The sequence below is a fragment of the Centruroides sculpturatus genome, unplaced genomic scaffold (genome assembly GCF_000671375.1).
Source record: "Centruroides sculpturatus isolate CEXI.00-Female unplaced genomic scaffold, Cexi_2.0 scaffold2333, whole genome shotgun sequence".
Classification (NCBI taxonomy): domain Eukaryota; kingdom Metazoa; phylum Arthropoda; class Arachnida; order Scorpiones; family Buthidae; genus Centruroides; species Centruroides sculpturatus.
Genome location: NW_019386479.1, coordinates 19,008 through 35,766, shown reverse-complemented (window position 1 = coordinate 35,766; position 16,759 = coordinate 19,008). Strand labels below are relative to the sequence as shown.

At 27.7% G+C, this 16,759-nt stretch overlaps 2 protein-coding genes across 4 annotated transcripts in view; one reads left to right on the top strand and one right to left on the bottom strand.

Annotated features, from left to right (window-relative positions):
- Nucleotides 1-1,801: 1,801 nt before the first annotated feature.
- LOC111615113 (ovalbumin-related protein Y-like) lies at nt 1,802-3,666 on the top strand. The gene is made up of 3 exons (XM_023356512.1): nt 1,802-1,875; nt 2,023-2,941; nt 3,360-3,666. The coding sequence occupies exons 2-3, from the start codon at nt 2,024-2,026 to the stop codon at nt 3,663-3,665; spliced, it is 1,224 nt and encodes a 407-aa protein (XP_023212280.1). The 5' UTR covers nt 1,802-1,875; nt 2,023; the 3' UTR covers nt 3,666.
- Nucleotides 3,667-4,712: 1,046 nt separating this feature from the next.
- LOC111615112 (protein FAM199X-like) overlaps nt 4,713-16,759 on the bottom strand; it is a 29,850-nt gene continuing 17,803 nt past the window's right edge. For all 3 annotated transcript variants that reach the window (XM_023356510.1, XM_023356509.1, XM_023356511.1), the window contains exons 3-7: nt 13,898-14,082; nt 11,139-11,265; nt 8,062-8,213; nt 5,081-5,268; nt 4,713-4,996 (exon numbers count right to left, since the gene is read on the bottom strand). In XM_023356510.1, the coding sequence (XP_023212278.1) occupies nt 4,832-4,996; nt 5,081-5,268; nt 8,062-8,213; nt 11,139-11,265; nt 13,898-14,082 (817 nt within the window). In that variant the 3' untranslated portion in view covers nt 4,713-4,831. The remainder of the gene's footprint in view (nt 4,997-5,080; nt 5,269-8,061; nt 8,214-11,138; nt 11,266-13,897; nt 14,083-16,759) is intronic.

The window sequence follows — 16,759 nt, the reverse complement described above, 5'->3', positions numbered from 1 at the left end:
TACAAAAATTAACGTATTATTTTGCTAAAAAAAAATCTATAAAATATTCATCTAATATTTATAATTACAGTCGACCCCCCTATAACACTGTTGCTTATTCCGTTTTATATGAATTCCATGTTGTGCGAGTCACTTAGATTTTACAAATACGTGTGCCGGGCTGTGAACGGCTGACGTATTTGTAAAATCTAAGTGAATCGCACAACATGGAATTCATATAAAACGGAATAATCAACAGTGTTATAGGGGTCGACTGTATTAATTATACTGTATATCCTACTGCATTATGCTGTAAATGATTAATTAACTACCAAATGCATTAACGCTATTGTTATATTCGAGACCAAAATTTATCATCAGATTGGGCCTTAAAGTATAACATATAACAGGCCCTTCCTCTTCACCAAATATAATGGTACATGAAAGAATGTGAGGCTGTAAGCTATGGACTCATAATACAAGGCTCTAAACTGGCAGTTCACTTTATTAGGATTAAATCATTCATACTAAATATCGACCTATTAATTCGGAACAAAATGCCAAAAAACAATTGGGAATAAATTATTTGCCATTGATCAAAAATAGGTCGCGACCACACAAAGAATGCATTTGATACCCATAATATTGCAAATTGTTTCTGTGGGTGACTATGACAATGAACAAAACGAATTAGGACGAAACGAATCACAATTATCACGGAACATTCCAGTAAAATATCCTATTTTTTTATTTATTTTTTAAATGCTATTTCTATTAAGCAATTTAAATGACAATATGGCTGACCTAATGACGAAAAACAAGAACCTTCAACTAACTTTTTAAAATAGTTATATGTTGCAAAGGAATTATTATAAATTTCGCCGAAACTATATTAGATTAGTCGATTATTATTATTATTATTATATAGGATTTATTTATATTAACCGGGTTAAATTTCGAAATTTATTTTTCTTTAACTTCCTTTAGTGTTATAATTCCAGAAAATTGCATGCCTTAAATACATAATCAAGGATTATCCTTGTTGTTAATAGAAAAATGCCCTAAAAAATCTCTAGAGGAGGGAAGTTTGATTTTATGTTAGATCCTCCGGTGATGTTAATAAAGTCTTTCCTTTTAATTAACACAGTTTTTTGTCGTTACCAGAAATAAATTACAAATATTAACAAGATACAGTAAAACCTGTGTAAGCCGGAATCTCACGATATCGAATATTTTTTTTTTTCCTTTTTATTCAGGTTTTACCGTACTTACAATTTATATATTTAATGCCTTATGAATATTTTACATATGTTCCATTACAATCACTAGCATACTTAGGGGGGTGTCTGGGTGTTGGAAACACCAGACTTTAGGAATAGAATACTACTGTATTTTTTAGATCATCCTCCAGAGCAAAATACTAGTTGTGCTATTGATTTATATAATTACTTAATTCTTCAATATTCCTCTACAATTCTTCTCTATAGCTTCAGCAATAAAAAAAAATATATAAACTAGAAAGTAGTGTCTTACATAAGAATTAAAATATGAAGCTTTGTATCCATTGAACTTTTTTTTTTGCATATTTTCATTTATACAATGGCATAATTGCATGAACAATGAAGTCCTTTCACGATTCACGAACGTTTCCGATCAAATCAGATTTATATCTTTATTATATTAAGATATTTATTGAAGTATAAAGATTTCCTTTATCTGTGGTTCCGCTAACACAATGACCTCTCGTCATGTGACCCATTTCTTTTTTGGTGGAGCCAATGCCGACAACCAATCGGCCATATCCTATCTTCTTAACTTCTTCATTTATCGATCGATAACTATTATCTCGTTAGATGAAGAAGATTCAAGTACGTTCTCAGAACCCCATATAAAAAGGTATGTTTTTGAATTTTTCAAAGCAATCTTCCACGAATAATCGATCAAGTTTTAAGTTTAAAAAAAATATATTGATTCTCCTCTCTTGTAATATTTAATTATAATTAAATATTTTAATATATTTTATTTTATATCTTTTAATGATAGGATGAAGACGACACATATATTACTTTCGACCGTTATTTTAATGTCTTTGATGGTAACTGATGGACAAGTGGTGTCATTTACCATGCGAAAACTAGCATTTTCCATAAATCAATTTGGTTTCGATCTTTATCGAGCCATGGACTTTCCTAACAAGATGGATGCTGCGGTGTGCCCGTTTGGTGTTAGCTTGCTCTTGGCTACCATGCTCCTAGGTGCGAGAGGAAATACTGAAGTGGCACTACGTCAAGCTCTATACTTATGGGGAATGAGATCCCACGAGACTCATGCAGCCTTCAGAGATTTACTCATTCACCTAAGAGAAAATCTTCACGCTATAACTGGTGAAAAGAAAGATGATCCCCAATCTCTAGCAAATAATTCTTTGATATTTTTCCATAGTTTGTACGTCCAGCGCGATTTTAGCATACATTATCCTTATCTGATGTACTTACAACGACTCTACAACACGACCTTACATCCGATCGACTTCATACTCAATGGACCAGAGACTAAGGAGCATATAAATGCCATTGTGGAGAAGCAGACTAATGGTAAAATAAAAGATATCTTATTAGCAACTCCTCCACACAGCACTAGTTTATTGGTTCTGAGCGCTTTGTACTTCAGAGGAATTTTTGATCCGGCTGTTTTCAGAGAAACCAACAGATCGAGAGATTACGTGGGATCTCGTGCCATCTTCTCTTCTAGGGCTGATATGAAAAAAACTAAAGTGAGATACGGAAAATACGACTATCTCGGTTGTGTTGCAGTGGAGATACCATTCAGGGGAGGTGATATGTCGTTTTTAGCATTAGTTCCAGAAACTGCCGGTGGACTCGGTCTTCTAGAAAGTCGAATTAGTGCCCAGCGACTCAATGATATCCTCAATACTTTAGAGGCTCAACAGATTAATCTAAAGGTAAATTATTCTTTTACAATTTTAAAAATAGCCTTAAAAAAAGGAAGTTAAAATTACACCCTATTATATTGTCCTATTGTATCTATTTAAGGATCCTTGATGAACTATTTTTGATAAATTCGTTTTCAAAAGATTATAGATATTATTGGAGTTATACATTGTAAACGAATGTTTTAGAGCTGATAGCGTAATTACAATTGCAAAACCAAGGTCTAGTACCTATTTTGGGAAGGGGGAGAGAACTTGTATACTTCCTATATAAAAAAAAAATTACTATCGCTAAATTCCGGTATGTTTTGTTTTCCTTCCTGTTTCGTGATCATAAAACTTTCCTATAGAAAAGAATATAATATAATCGAAAGGGGGAATTTTGAAATTATTCCATGTAAAAAATGAACTTTTAACATTTGTGTTTCAGGTACCACGTATCGTCATTGAACAAAATCATCAGAACTTGACAAAAGCCCTATTGGATGCTGGACTGACAGACCTCTTTATGCCAGGATATGCTAATTTATATGGAATCAGTGATTTTCCTTGGTTGCATATATCAAACATCATTCACAAGATTAACATAGAGATCCATCAGATTGATTACAGATCATCCAGACAATCAAACGATCTTCCAACTGTTCAATTTAAGCATCCTTTTCTCTTCTTCGTGCTTGACAACGTCAGTGGATTAGCAATTGTCATGGGAAAAATCGCAAAATCTCTTGGTTAGAACGGTGTTTTCCTTTATAAAAAAATTTATTGAATCCTACAATAAAATAAAAATATCCATTAAATATTTCTTTTATTAGACAATTTTCGTGGGCTACAAAAATAGCTTTTTATTTTGTATAAAGTGGAAAATAAAATGGCATTTACAAGTAATATTTGTTATATTTATTTAAGGCACTTTATACTCATCTAATGTAACAATAGCAAACATGTTCAATAATTAAAAAAAAAAAAAATTATTTTATACTGGAAAATTCATTTTGATTGATAAAATGTGCATCATGTACAACAGAGATATTAATTCAAATACAAATTCATTACGAAATAGTAAGAACAAAAACTGATCATGTCGGATGATAAAAAAAAAAAAACTTATAAAAACTGCAAAAAACAATTTCATATTTACAAATCTCCATGTTTAGGAACAATTTTACCTTCTGAGGAAAATTGTAAATAAGATAATTAATACCAAATTCATAGAAAGTTACTTACAAAAGTATACAAGCATAGGATCCGCTTTTTTTTTTCTTCACTTAAATATTAAACTGACTACTTGACAATTATTATAACCCAAGCAATTTTACAAAATCAAGATATTAAATATAATGAGTGAAAGCATTTAGAAATAATACAAATTAAATAAATAAATTTTCATTGGTAATCGACTAAACTACAATATCTAACTTTCTTCCTTCTCGTTTCTGTACGTGTATATGTATATATAAAGTACTTGTAAAAACATTAAATTCATTTTTATCGAAGCAATTCAACTGTACGCGACGTACTCGTCAATAGTCTGATACATGTTATAAACAGTAAAAATTGTAATTAAAATACAAAAATGTTAAACGCGATACCGTGTTCCGTAATTTCTCGCTTAAATAACAAATTTGTTTGACTGAATCTCGTCGCATTAATTTTTAAACTCTTCTTTTTAAATTAAGTATTTTAAAATATTTTAATCATATTATTTTTAAATTAAAAAAAGAAAAAAAAAAATTTAAAAACAACGCGATAAATAAATAAATATTTATTCACAAAAGAAGGATTTAATTTTAAATTATTTTAAGCATAAAAAACGAGTTACTTAAATAATTAACAATATACTTTGTTAATTATATTGAATATATATTTAAATGCTTTCAATCATTATAATTTTTCTAAAAGTTATTCCAGTATATCGACGTCGTCGTCGTCGTTTTGCGACAGCCTGCTAAGCGAGAGAACTTCTTCCTGTAGAAACAGGCCGCTTCTTCTCTCTTTCAAGAGTTGCCGGTACTCTTTCTTCTGACGGATTTTCAATGCTTTCATTTGATTACGTCTTTCTTTTGACTATTAAGAAATAACAATACACCGTATAAGTGACGAGAATAAAAATTTTTAAAAGTTTTATTATTTGGTAAACGGTAAATCTACCTTTGTAGATTTCATTTTTCCTAGTAGAGAATTAGAACTACAAACGGAGTTCAAGCTTGATTTTGATGAAGAGCTGCCCTTGAACTTATTTCTGCTAGAATTATTTTCTGTATTTGATCTATTTAGTGTCTGGCTCTGAACGTAATCTTTAATGCGCTGTAATTTTATTTCGTCAAGATATTTTAGATCTGAAAGAAAAATAAAAACAAATTTTAATCAAAAGTAATAATTTACTAACTATTTTTAACAAATTTTTAAATTTATGAATAATTATCATCATAAAATTATTTTTTTTTTTGCATTGTAACTCAATAGATAAATATTCCTAATAAAATATATAATACAATTTTCAAATCGGAAGAAAATATGTAATCACAGAAGAGAGGAACATTTTCATAATAAACGGTTTTATTTTATTTAACCGACAAAATATTATCTTTATTTACAAATTTTACATAATCAATCTTGCCTACTTGTTATCATTTTATAATATTCCGTCTTATTTATAAAGATCAAAATAAAAGGATTTTTCACAAATAACTAATTTTCATATGAAAAAATAATTGATTTTCTACTTTAGTACACAAACCAATTATGAAAGAAATTCACAAGTTAACAAGTGTTACTATTTATATATATATATATATATTACTATTTGGAATGTAAATTAAATTTCTTATATATTCTTACTTCTTAATTGATTAAAATCTTTAATATCACATTCAAACTATATATTTCATGAGATATACAGTGGGTGATTGGTTAATGAACAGTTCGGACTGTGAACAAATTGGACAATGAACACTTTTGCTAAAGATTTTTTGTTTGGACAACAAACACATGTTTAGATAACAAATACAAGGAAAAGCAATGATGCGTTTAAGATTTGTAAAACTATATTTCACTGGCATCTATAAATGGTGTATTGAACGAGACTTTCAAAATTCTATACATAACTTTTTTTTTGCAATAGTTGATTTCCGTTCTCTGAATTTCTGTAAGTGCTTTTCTGAACTTTCTACTTAAAAATTCTGATATTATTATGGGGCCTAAAAAGAGTGGAGTGTCAAAAAACTGTGTTCACTATAGAAACTTAGCAAGAGATAATAGCTACGGTAGAGAGTGGGCAGAAGATATCTAATGTTGCTAAGCAGTATGGCTTCAACAGGTCTACAGTAGACATAATCTTAGCTAAGAGTCAAAAAGACTCAAACAGTTAAGGTAATGAAAATCACATCTGAGAAACAAAGATGTGCCATCAATGAAACAATTAAGAGATTGCTTTTAGTTTGTTATTACATGCAAATAAATATGTTAAGAAATGATATAATTATTCATTTATTTTTTGGGGTCACCAGAACAAATTAATCAAATTCCCATAAAAATCTATGATAAATCGATAATCGGTTAACAAACGTTTTGGGTAGCAAACATTGTCTTTGAATGGATTATGTTTGTTAACCAATCTTCCACTGTATATCAAAGTAGGTGACACAATGAACAACAAAAGAGTGGCAAAGCAATGTGACTGGAATATTACTGTAACAAAAATGTGATATATCACAAATGTGACTATGTTAATCTATAATTAAATATATAATGTGCATATACTTGATAGCGAAAACAGGTTTAGTATATTTTAAATTTAATTTATAATCAGTTTTATGTCTTAATCCAAGTTGGTAAGCATCAATGCTCTCCTACAAACATTCCAGAAACTAATGTTCCAGAAGCTCTCTCTAACAATACATTAAATGAAGTTAAACCAGTGTATAAATATTCTGGATAAACCTGTATGTTGGGGAGACTGATTACCTCACGAGAGAGAAAGACCACTACTGAATTAACTGTGTAATCCACCATAATTTCCACAATTTGTGGAATAATAATCACCTTCAAGAATGAATAATTTAAAGGCTTGGCACAGATGTTTAAAAATAGTAACTGAATGTTACCACTTGGGAGTATATTCAACAATAATGGATTTAAAAAATACCACTACCAAGATCAAAAAATAAAACAATTGGCTGCAGGACATAACTGATCAGAGAAGAAAAAGCAAATAAAAAGAAAAAAAAAAAAAAAAAACAGATTGCAGCTGTTGTCAGAAGGCATTCCCTATTGATAAATACCTCTCAGTTGCCCTAAATTTGCATTTCAGTATAAATAATGTAAAAATGGATAATTTTAATGATGGAAGATTGATTCTAAATTTATGAGTTTGAGCTATTTGTAATCATTTTGTTACTTATTTAATTTGTCACTTTAAAATATTTTTTTTGTCTCTTAGGCATCATTCCTTGTTATGCCATTTTTCCTTTCGAAGGAAAAAACTTTTACAAAGCAATTCCTTTAATATATTTACATTTCTTAAATTTTTTAATGCTTCGTCAATACCTTCTTTCTCTAACTGTTTTAAAAACTAACGATCCTATAACATTATATATCTTTTAAGCAAATTTAAAAAGTTTGATATATTTATTGAAACTTTACATTGAATGTATTATAGAATTTTTTGTTTATGGTCTTGATATACAACCGTTTGATAACGTTTTAGCAAACAAAAATATCCCCTCCAAGAAATATTTAGAATAAATCATGTTTGAATTGAAAATTTAATCAGTTATATCTGAAATTAATAGTTTATTCAGTAACTTAATTTAAATTTTAAAATTGTCAGATCAAATCCATATAACAAAATTTTAAAATGTATGTTTAAAGAGATTTTGTTTATTACTTCAAGATTCTCTTTTGCATTTTTTGTGGTCATGAAATTGTAATTGCTTTAGTATTAGGTATTAATAAAATTTATAGCAATTATTATTTTATATGTATAAGGGACAAACAGATTAATTAATAATTTATCAAAATAATCAGTCTACGCACAAAATTTTTTTTTTATTAATCCTATCTAATTTTACTTTTAGAAAATAATATAATCATTAATATAGAAAAGCTATAATCATTAATATAATTCTTACCTATAGTAAATTCTTTATCTGTAGGAGTTATTACAGCTGTAGGATTAATAATCCTAATGACTTCTAATTGCTCTCTCAATCCCATTTTACAACTAATAATTTGAGTTAAAGCTTCAAGTGTTTCTAAACTTTCTTTACTTATGGCTCTAGACCTACATAAAAACAATTTTGTTTAATCGTTATTCAATTAATTTTGTATTATCAAGATTTGTTATAAACAGCAGTTAAACTAAGTAAATATAAAACTTTCATACACGCATTTGTATCACACATCCCACCATATTGACACTTTAATTTGAAAGATTATATTCTCTACAAAATCTATAATAATCTCTGATAAAACTGAAACTTACTAAGTCTAAGATTTATGAATTTTCATCTCTCTCTCAAACAGAGCAAATAGTAATTTAAAATGTGAAAAAAAGAACTTACATATAATTATCAACAACAGAAATACAATTAACATCAAATGCAAGAGAATTTTATGCTCTTTAATCAAAAGTAATAATTTACTAACTATTTTTAACAAATTTTTAAATTTATGAATAATTATCATCATAAAATTATGTTTTTTTTTGCATTGTAACTCAATAGATAAATATTCCTAATACAATATATAATACAATTTTCAAATCGGAAGAAAATATGTAATCACAGAAGAGAGGAACATTTTCATAATAAACGGTTTTATTTTATTTAACCGACAAAATATTATCTTTATTTACAAATTTTACATAATCAATCTTGCCTACTTGTTATCATTTTATAATATTCCGTCTTATTTATAAAGATCAAAATAAAAGGATTTTTCACAAATAACTAATTTTCATATGAAAAAATAATTGATTTTCTACTTTAGTACACAAACCAATTATGAAAGAAATTCACAAGTTAACAAGTGTTACTATTTATATATATATATATATATTACTATTTGGAATGTAAATTAAATTTCTTATATATTCTTACTTCTTAATTGATTAAAATCTTTAATATCACATTCAAACTATATATTTCATGAGATATACAGTGGGTGATTGGTTAATGAACAGTTCGGACTGTGAACAAATTGGACAATGAACACTTTTGCTAAAGATTTTTTGTTTGGACAACAAACACATGTTTAGATAACAAATACAAGGAAAAGCAATGATGCGTTTAAGATTTGTAAAACTATATTTCACTGGCATCTATAAATGGTGTATTGAACGAGACTTTCAAAATTCTATACATAACTTTTTTTTTGCAATAGTTGATTTCCGTTCTCTGAATTTCTGTAAGTGCTTTTCTGAACTTTCTACTTAAAAATTCTGATATTATTATGGGGCCTAAAAAGAGTGGAGTGTCAAAAAACTGTGTTCACTATAGAAACTTAGCAAGAGATAATAGCTACGGTAGAGAGTGGGCAGAAGATATCTAATGTTGCTAAGCAGTATGGCTTCAACAGGTCTACAGTAGACATAATCTTAGCTAAGAGTCAAAAAGACTCAAACAGTTAAGGTAATGAAAATCACATCTGNATTAAATCTAAATACCAAAATGATTAATTTACTGTGTTTTTGTTATTTCTTACTCCTGTTTTTAGGTATTCGGTATTTGGCCGAATAGGCTGAATATTGAATAGTAACCGAATATTCATTGCATTATTAATAAATATATATATATATATATAGTAGAGCATCGATTATCCGACCCCTGATGAACTGTCACATCGGTTAACAACGTTCTAGTCGGCAAATTTCAAATGTCCACTAGTGATGTGGCATTACAATATTTGGCTATGTCTTGGCTACTTTAATATTATTTTTGCTAAATTTTTGCGTGTTTTAGCTGGCATCAATGGCTCGACCATTGAAGGGAGGGCAGTATTTAAACGAGACTTAATTTTCTAATTATGAGTGGTTGTTTGTTTCGTCAGCAATAAAACAATTTTAAAATAATTTTTAACAATACAATAGCGACGATTATTATTTTTAAAAAAAATTTGTTAGGCTAAACATCGATGAAAATTCAATGTGAAGTTGGTTAATAGCGATATACCAATAAACTAATTACATGGGATATACTAATATCCTAATATACTAACTAATAATGTATCTTTTCCCTTCTTTTCAGTTATCCGACCAACCCGAGTCCCCAATTGAGTCGGATAATCGATGCTCTACTGTATATATAATTGCTAAAAAGGCAATGCCAAATATTCTTTTACTGTATTTTTTAAAAACTTTATATAAAATTAGAAATGTCTATTAGATATTGATTTTATTAGTAATATAGACAGATCTAAAATTTTTTTAAATTGTAAAAAAGTTGATAAAAAGCAGAACACGTTCAGAGAATACTAAAAGATTAATCTGAATATCGTATCATGATTCTACTACGTCTGTTAAATGAGTGAATTTTTAAAGTTCAGCTACAAATTTATTGAACATTCTTGACAGCCAGATAACCAAGCTGATTAAGGCATTAGTCAACTGTTACGAGGGCATAAGATCGAATGAGTAAGCAATGCTAAAAATTTTTATGAATGATCGATCCCCGAAACACTGGGCCACCCTTCATCGAATATAAAAAATAATTTTATATGAAAATAACCTTTAAAATAATTTAAATAAGATATAGTTACACAATTTAATCATATAATAATTTAAATTAACTTCTCAAGTGTTAAAATTAGATAAAAACTAATCTTTTTAATAGTAAATTTCAAATAATATATTATTATTAACTCAATCTTGTATGCTAAGAATTGCATTTTCTTTTTAGTTATGTTTTAATTTACTTCTTGGGAGTCAGAGTCAAGCTGTTTCATTATTCCAGAGAACTTCATTCTAATTCACTTCAAACTTCAGTATTGTAATTATATGGTATATTATTATGGTTTTGACCACTTTTGTTTTATATATAAAATATAAATTTTTCATATAGAATAGAGGAACAACAATCACTAACCAAATAATTGATTTAGATAAAAATACAACACACACAAAATTATAATTATTAGGTAAAAATTAAATGACGGTAATTATAAATTTTTATGTTTACGCGATTAATAAATACTCTAATATTTAACTTACCAAGAATTTGATAGAGAGTCCGAGTAGGATCGTTCGGAAACGTTAACTATGTTGGAAAACTCACTGCTACTATCATTGTATGTTTGTTTTGGAACTGGACTGTGAGAAAAATTAGGAAGGGCAAGATCTGAAAGATACAAGACTAGATGATAATATTTAATCAAACATTTTGCTTTCATTTAACACATTTTCAAAATATTCTTCCAATTTGAAACCGTGTCTTTTATTTATGTTTATCCTTAACGCACAATGAAGCGCATTCGATGGACACCAGGCTTTACAGCTGTCTTTATTATGATGTTTTAGGCACAAACACACAGTTTTTGCAATTCTTAAGTGTCAAAACAACACTAAGATATTGCAAAAAAATCACTTACAGATATCCAAGTATGCAATGTAATTTAAAGAATTTGGGATGCACTGTACATATCAATGTTAATTCTAATTTTATAGCATGTACTGGAGAGGGACTAAAACCTGAAATGCATTTACATTAAAAGTGTTAATAAACTATATTGGATGTATTCTTGTCTGCTTAGTCTTTGTCAGTCAGAAGAAATGTGGGATTCGAAAAACACGTTTTTTTTTAGTTTTCTAAATTTACGATGTATTTCTGGTTTAATTAATGTTATAATTCGATTCATAAAGTAAGATTTAAAACTTGTTTTCTTTTCTCCCCCTTTTTTTTTTTTTAATGAAAAACCATAAGATTAGAATGGCAAATCTTTAACTTTTATTTCACAGTAAACGTTTTGACCCATTCTTTTTAGAAAGATCTTCTGCAATCTACAAAGTACAATGATAGTTTTTAAAAAAGGAAATTTTGTAATCATTCCGTACATTCTGGTGTCATGATTCTCCATAGAAAACAAAAGGATAAACAGTAGTGTCGAAAATTAAACAAACTACAATATATCAATCTCCTCCATCATTCTTCAAACACTATTTTTGAACTGTTAATATTCATTTTCAATCAGCTAATGTTAAAAGTCTTTGAATATATAAATAAAATTTAATATAAAATTAAAGTAGCAAGCAATTTAAAAATAATTCCCATACAAAAAATATTTAGTTTTGTAAGTTTAAAAGTATTGGATTGATTCATAAGTTCTGTTATAGATGATTACTGAACTACTACTTGAGTTATTGAATCAAAACGAATTTGTAAAACTAAATTTTTTGCATCGTAATCCCCAAAATTCTTCAAAGAAAGAATTATCTAAATGGAAACATGTACGTAACAACAGAGAATGTATAGCGAATGTATACCATCGTAACGTTTCTTAAATGTAAAAATTCAGTTTAATTAAAACAGAACTTATTTATGAATCAATCTAATAATAAAAAAAAAAAAATATATGAGAGATTTTGAAATATATCTGAATTACTATATTATTTTTATCTTTGTTTTTCAACTTTTATTAAAAATTAAAACATGATTATATAATTTCAACTTTAAAATTTTATTTTCAATATTACATTTCACTGACAAGGGAACTGTCGGAGTGTCTTCTAATAAATTTTAATAAAATTTAGTTAATAACTACGTTAAAAGTATACAAACTCTATTTTAAATTTGTAGCATTCACTAAAAGTGTTGATCAGAGTTATTAGCAATCAAATGTTGCACTACTTTATAGTAGTTTAGCACAATTACACAAATTTTTAGAAGTGAAAGGGTCGCGGAGGAAGACGGCGATATTACATTTAGAATAAATTCTGGAATTTTCAAAAATGGTTGAAGAATTAATAAAATTTTGTATACTTTTAACATAATTATTAACTAAATTTTATTAATTCTTCAACCATTTTTGAAAATTCCAGAATTTATTCTAAATGTAATATCGCCGTCTTCCTCCGCAATCCTTTCACTTCTAAAAATTTGCGTAATTGTGCTAAACTACTATAAAGTAGTGCAACATTTGATTGCTAATAACTCTGATCAACACTTTTAGTGAATGCTACAAATTTAAAATAGAGTTTGTATACTTTTAACGTAGTTATTAACTAAATTTTATTAAAATTTATTAGAAGACACTCCGACAGTTCCCTTGCGAGTGTAATACCAAAATAATCTATAATAAAAAAATATATATATATTTAAAATAGTTTTTTTTTAAATAATACTTGAAAATCATCTTGAAAAAGAAATTATTCTGCATGAAAGCAAGTTCGTAAAAAGTCATTTTGACGTCAAAATGACTTTTGTTTACATAAATTCTAATTTAGTTTTTAAACAAAAACTATTATTTAAAATTCATTATTAAATAACTTCAATTAAATTATCAAATATTAAAACTGCGTGGTTTATATCCTACAATTCATAGCTGCTTAGTAACTGCTTCAGTAGTAAATCATCAATCTTACATTACTGTAACCTATATAAGTTTTATTTCGAATAGCTATTGATATTTAAATTTCAAAGAGGGAGAGGTACACGATATTATAAGATCAGCAAATAATTTATTAATCAGACTATGACCTATCTTGGAATCCTGGCATCATTCCAATAGTATCAACAGACGTTATTCAAATTTCTAGAAAACAATTTGCAGGATTATTATGGAAGAAACGCAAGTGGAAACTCTGCTTAATTAATCATCTTTAATAAGTTTATTTTTAAAATTTAAAGATGTATTCTGACAGAATACATCCGTATTTTCAAATTACAAGAAGTTACACTTTAACATAATTTACGAATAATAAATATTTTCTGTATGTAAATGTGTGTTATAATTAACTTAATAGAGTGCGATTACCTTTATAAATATCATCATCTATTACAACTCCAGCAAGAACGGGATCTTGATTTGAAACAAATTTATAATCTTCATCTAATCCGCTGAAATATTCAAATGACGAGACATCACCGGATTCAGAACTTGCAGTGCTTATTGAATGTACAGGACTAGTTGAACAACTAGAAAAATTCATTCTTTCTAACCTGAAGAGCAAACATTATTATTATTATTATTATTATAGCAATGCTATTAACTCTTATTTTTTTCTAAATCAGATTACCGACGTCTTAAAACACTTTATATTTAAAAAATTAATTATATTATTTAGTTAAGTCGCGCATGTGTTCTGATTAAAGTTCAATCACGTTTATTTATATAAAAAGTCAGAAAAACACACTCATATAGAAATATTTTATCATATTTTCCATCAAAACATTACTATTTCTTCATGAAAAACTTTAATGACCAACAATAACTAAAGTTCACATATTTTTTTACACTAAAAATGTTAAGTTCAAAAAAGACAACAGTAAAAACAAGTCGGTAAAAGCTTTCGCGCATCTTTCCTGGCACTCAAACAGGAGAAAATTGTACGGCACCATCTATTATGAGATTTTATTTAAAAAACTTTTTTAAAATACTGCGTTAATTATTACTAGTAAACTAAGTTACATCGAGAAACTGAAAACGATGTTTATCGATGTAGTCAGCCTGGGCAAGCAGTTTGAGCAGTAATATGTCACCTACTGAACCATGAAAAGATATCTTCTTGAATTAATAGTTACTTAAATCAATTTATGTATTAATAACAATTCTGTAATAAATAATCTCTCTAAAATTAACAACAAAAAATCCTATTGTTTATAATTGAAATTCATATAAGTTATCAATGAAGCATTGCTAAGAATAAATTAATCTACACGAAGTTAAATTATACATTAATCAGTTTAATAATTTATTTAAATTTGATCTGAAATAACTGCAAACCCAGCAAATTAATGTACAAAGAACATACAAATATAAACTGTGAATAAAAATCAAGATATAATAAATTATTTTGTTAATATTAGATATCTGCGTCTTCAAATACTTATATATATATATATATATATTAATCATTAATTCGAAAATTTTATTAATTTAAGCTTTTATATCATACTAAAAATACGAAAAACCTTTAATCATATCTTATAGATCAGTGATGCACAAATCTTTTCTAGATGTGGGCCAGAAGTGAACTTCATAGGCTTCTGACAGGCCACATGCATTTATTTACTACGGAACTACACGCCTGTTGAATATCAACACACTCCGTAACTATTAGTACAGTAGGCACTAAAATAATACATGCCAATGATATTCAGTTTATTCCCATCTTTTCAAACTGATGAAGTTTACTTTTAATGTTGTTCTTCGCGAATATCAGGTTAATTAACGGCACGTAAAGACAAGATAGAAAATAGGAAAATGAAATTAAGTTGCCAAAGCCCAACGGTTGCATTTTAGAACAATGCGGGCTGCTTACGACTGTTACAAATTAATAAAAAAACTTTTTAGGTAATTTTATAAATGATTTAATTAAAATTCAAAATTAATTTCTACCTATTATAAACTTATATGAGGTAGCAGCTCAACTGCATATCTTTAGGTCAAATAATAGTAATAATTAAAACTGTCCCTAATAGAGACTGAAAATCCAGTGATTTCAGATTGTTTGATAATTAACAATATGCATAATTAATAATAATAATAATCTTAATTGCAGACTAACAATTTTCTATTATAAAAATATTTTAAAAACTTACATTGATAAAATTAATCATTTTATGTATATAAATTAATTAATAAATATTTAAAACCTCTGACATTTCTGTTGATTGAAGTTCTCTAATAACTATTACAATTCAGTACTTCAGAGAACAAGAAAATGTCATCAAATATACATGTTTTTAAAGACAAGTGATTTTTACTTTATACAGTCAACCCCCCTATAACACTGTTGATAATTCCGTATTATATGAATTCCATGTTGTACGAGTCACTTAGATTTTACAAAAATGTGTGCCGGGCTGTGAACAGCTCACATATTTGTAAAATCTAAGTGACTCGTACAACATGGAATCCATATAATACGGAATTATCAACAGTGTTATAGGGGGAATAGACTTGTACTACTAAAATTATTCGCACCTACCGATTGAAATGAGCACGGAATTTTTCATTACTTATTCTGTGACAAAACTGAATTTTAGTCTTTTAAATTGAGATACCTAAAATAAGGGGGCAGCGAAATTTTCCTCCGCCCCGGGCAGCTGACACCCACGCTATGCCACTGTATGCTAATTACAACTGAATTCATAAAACGGTTAATCAATCTTTATCAAAACTACAACAAATTTGCTCGAATATTTCTTTTTCCATGTGTAACTCTGAATACGTCTCAAATAGTATTAAGAAAAATTTAATAAATGTAAGCAATAAATATTATTACTGATAAGATTTAAAGTTGTTTATTGATCTAAATTTTCATCAATTCTAAAATTCATTAACTTATATACAGATTTTTAGTAATATATGTATATACACTGAAGTTTGTGAATAACTGGGTTGGAGTAATCCTTCATATACATCAATTTCTCAAACTTTGAGTTCCATTTTCAATGTTGAATTTCTAATTCATTCAAAAACCATGTATTACTACTGTTTTAAAAAATGTTCAGAAAAATTTATGGTTTTATTAAATAAATATACTGTGCAATGGTTTATAGAGCTACAAAATCATTTTATTTAAGCCAAACCCAAAAAGATAAACAAAACAGCAACATAACTTACAATAGACACCATACAAATGAGTGTGTGCAGTGATCTTTTAGCATTGCG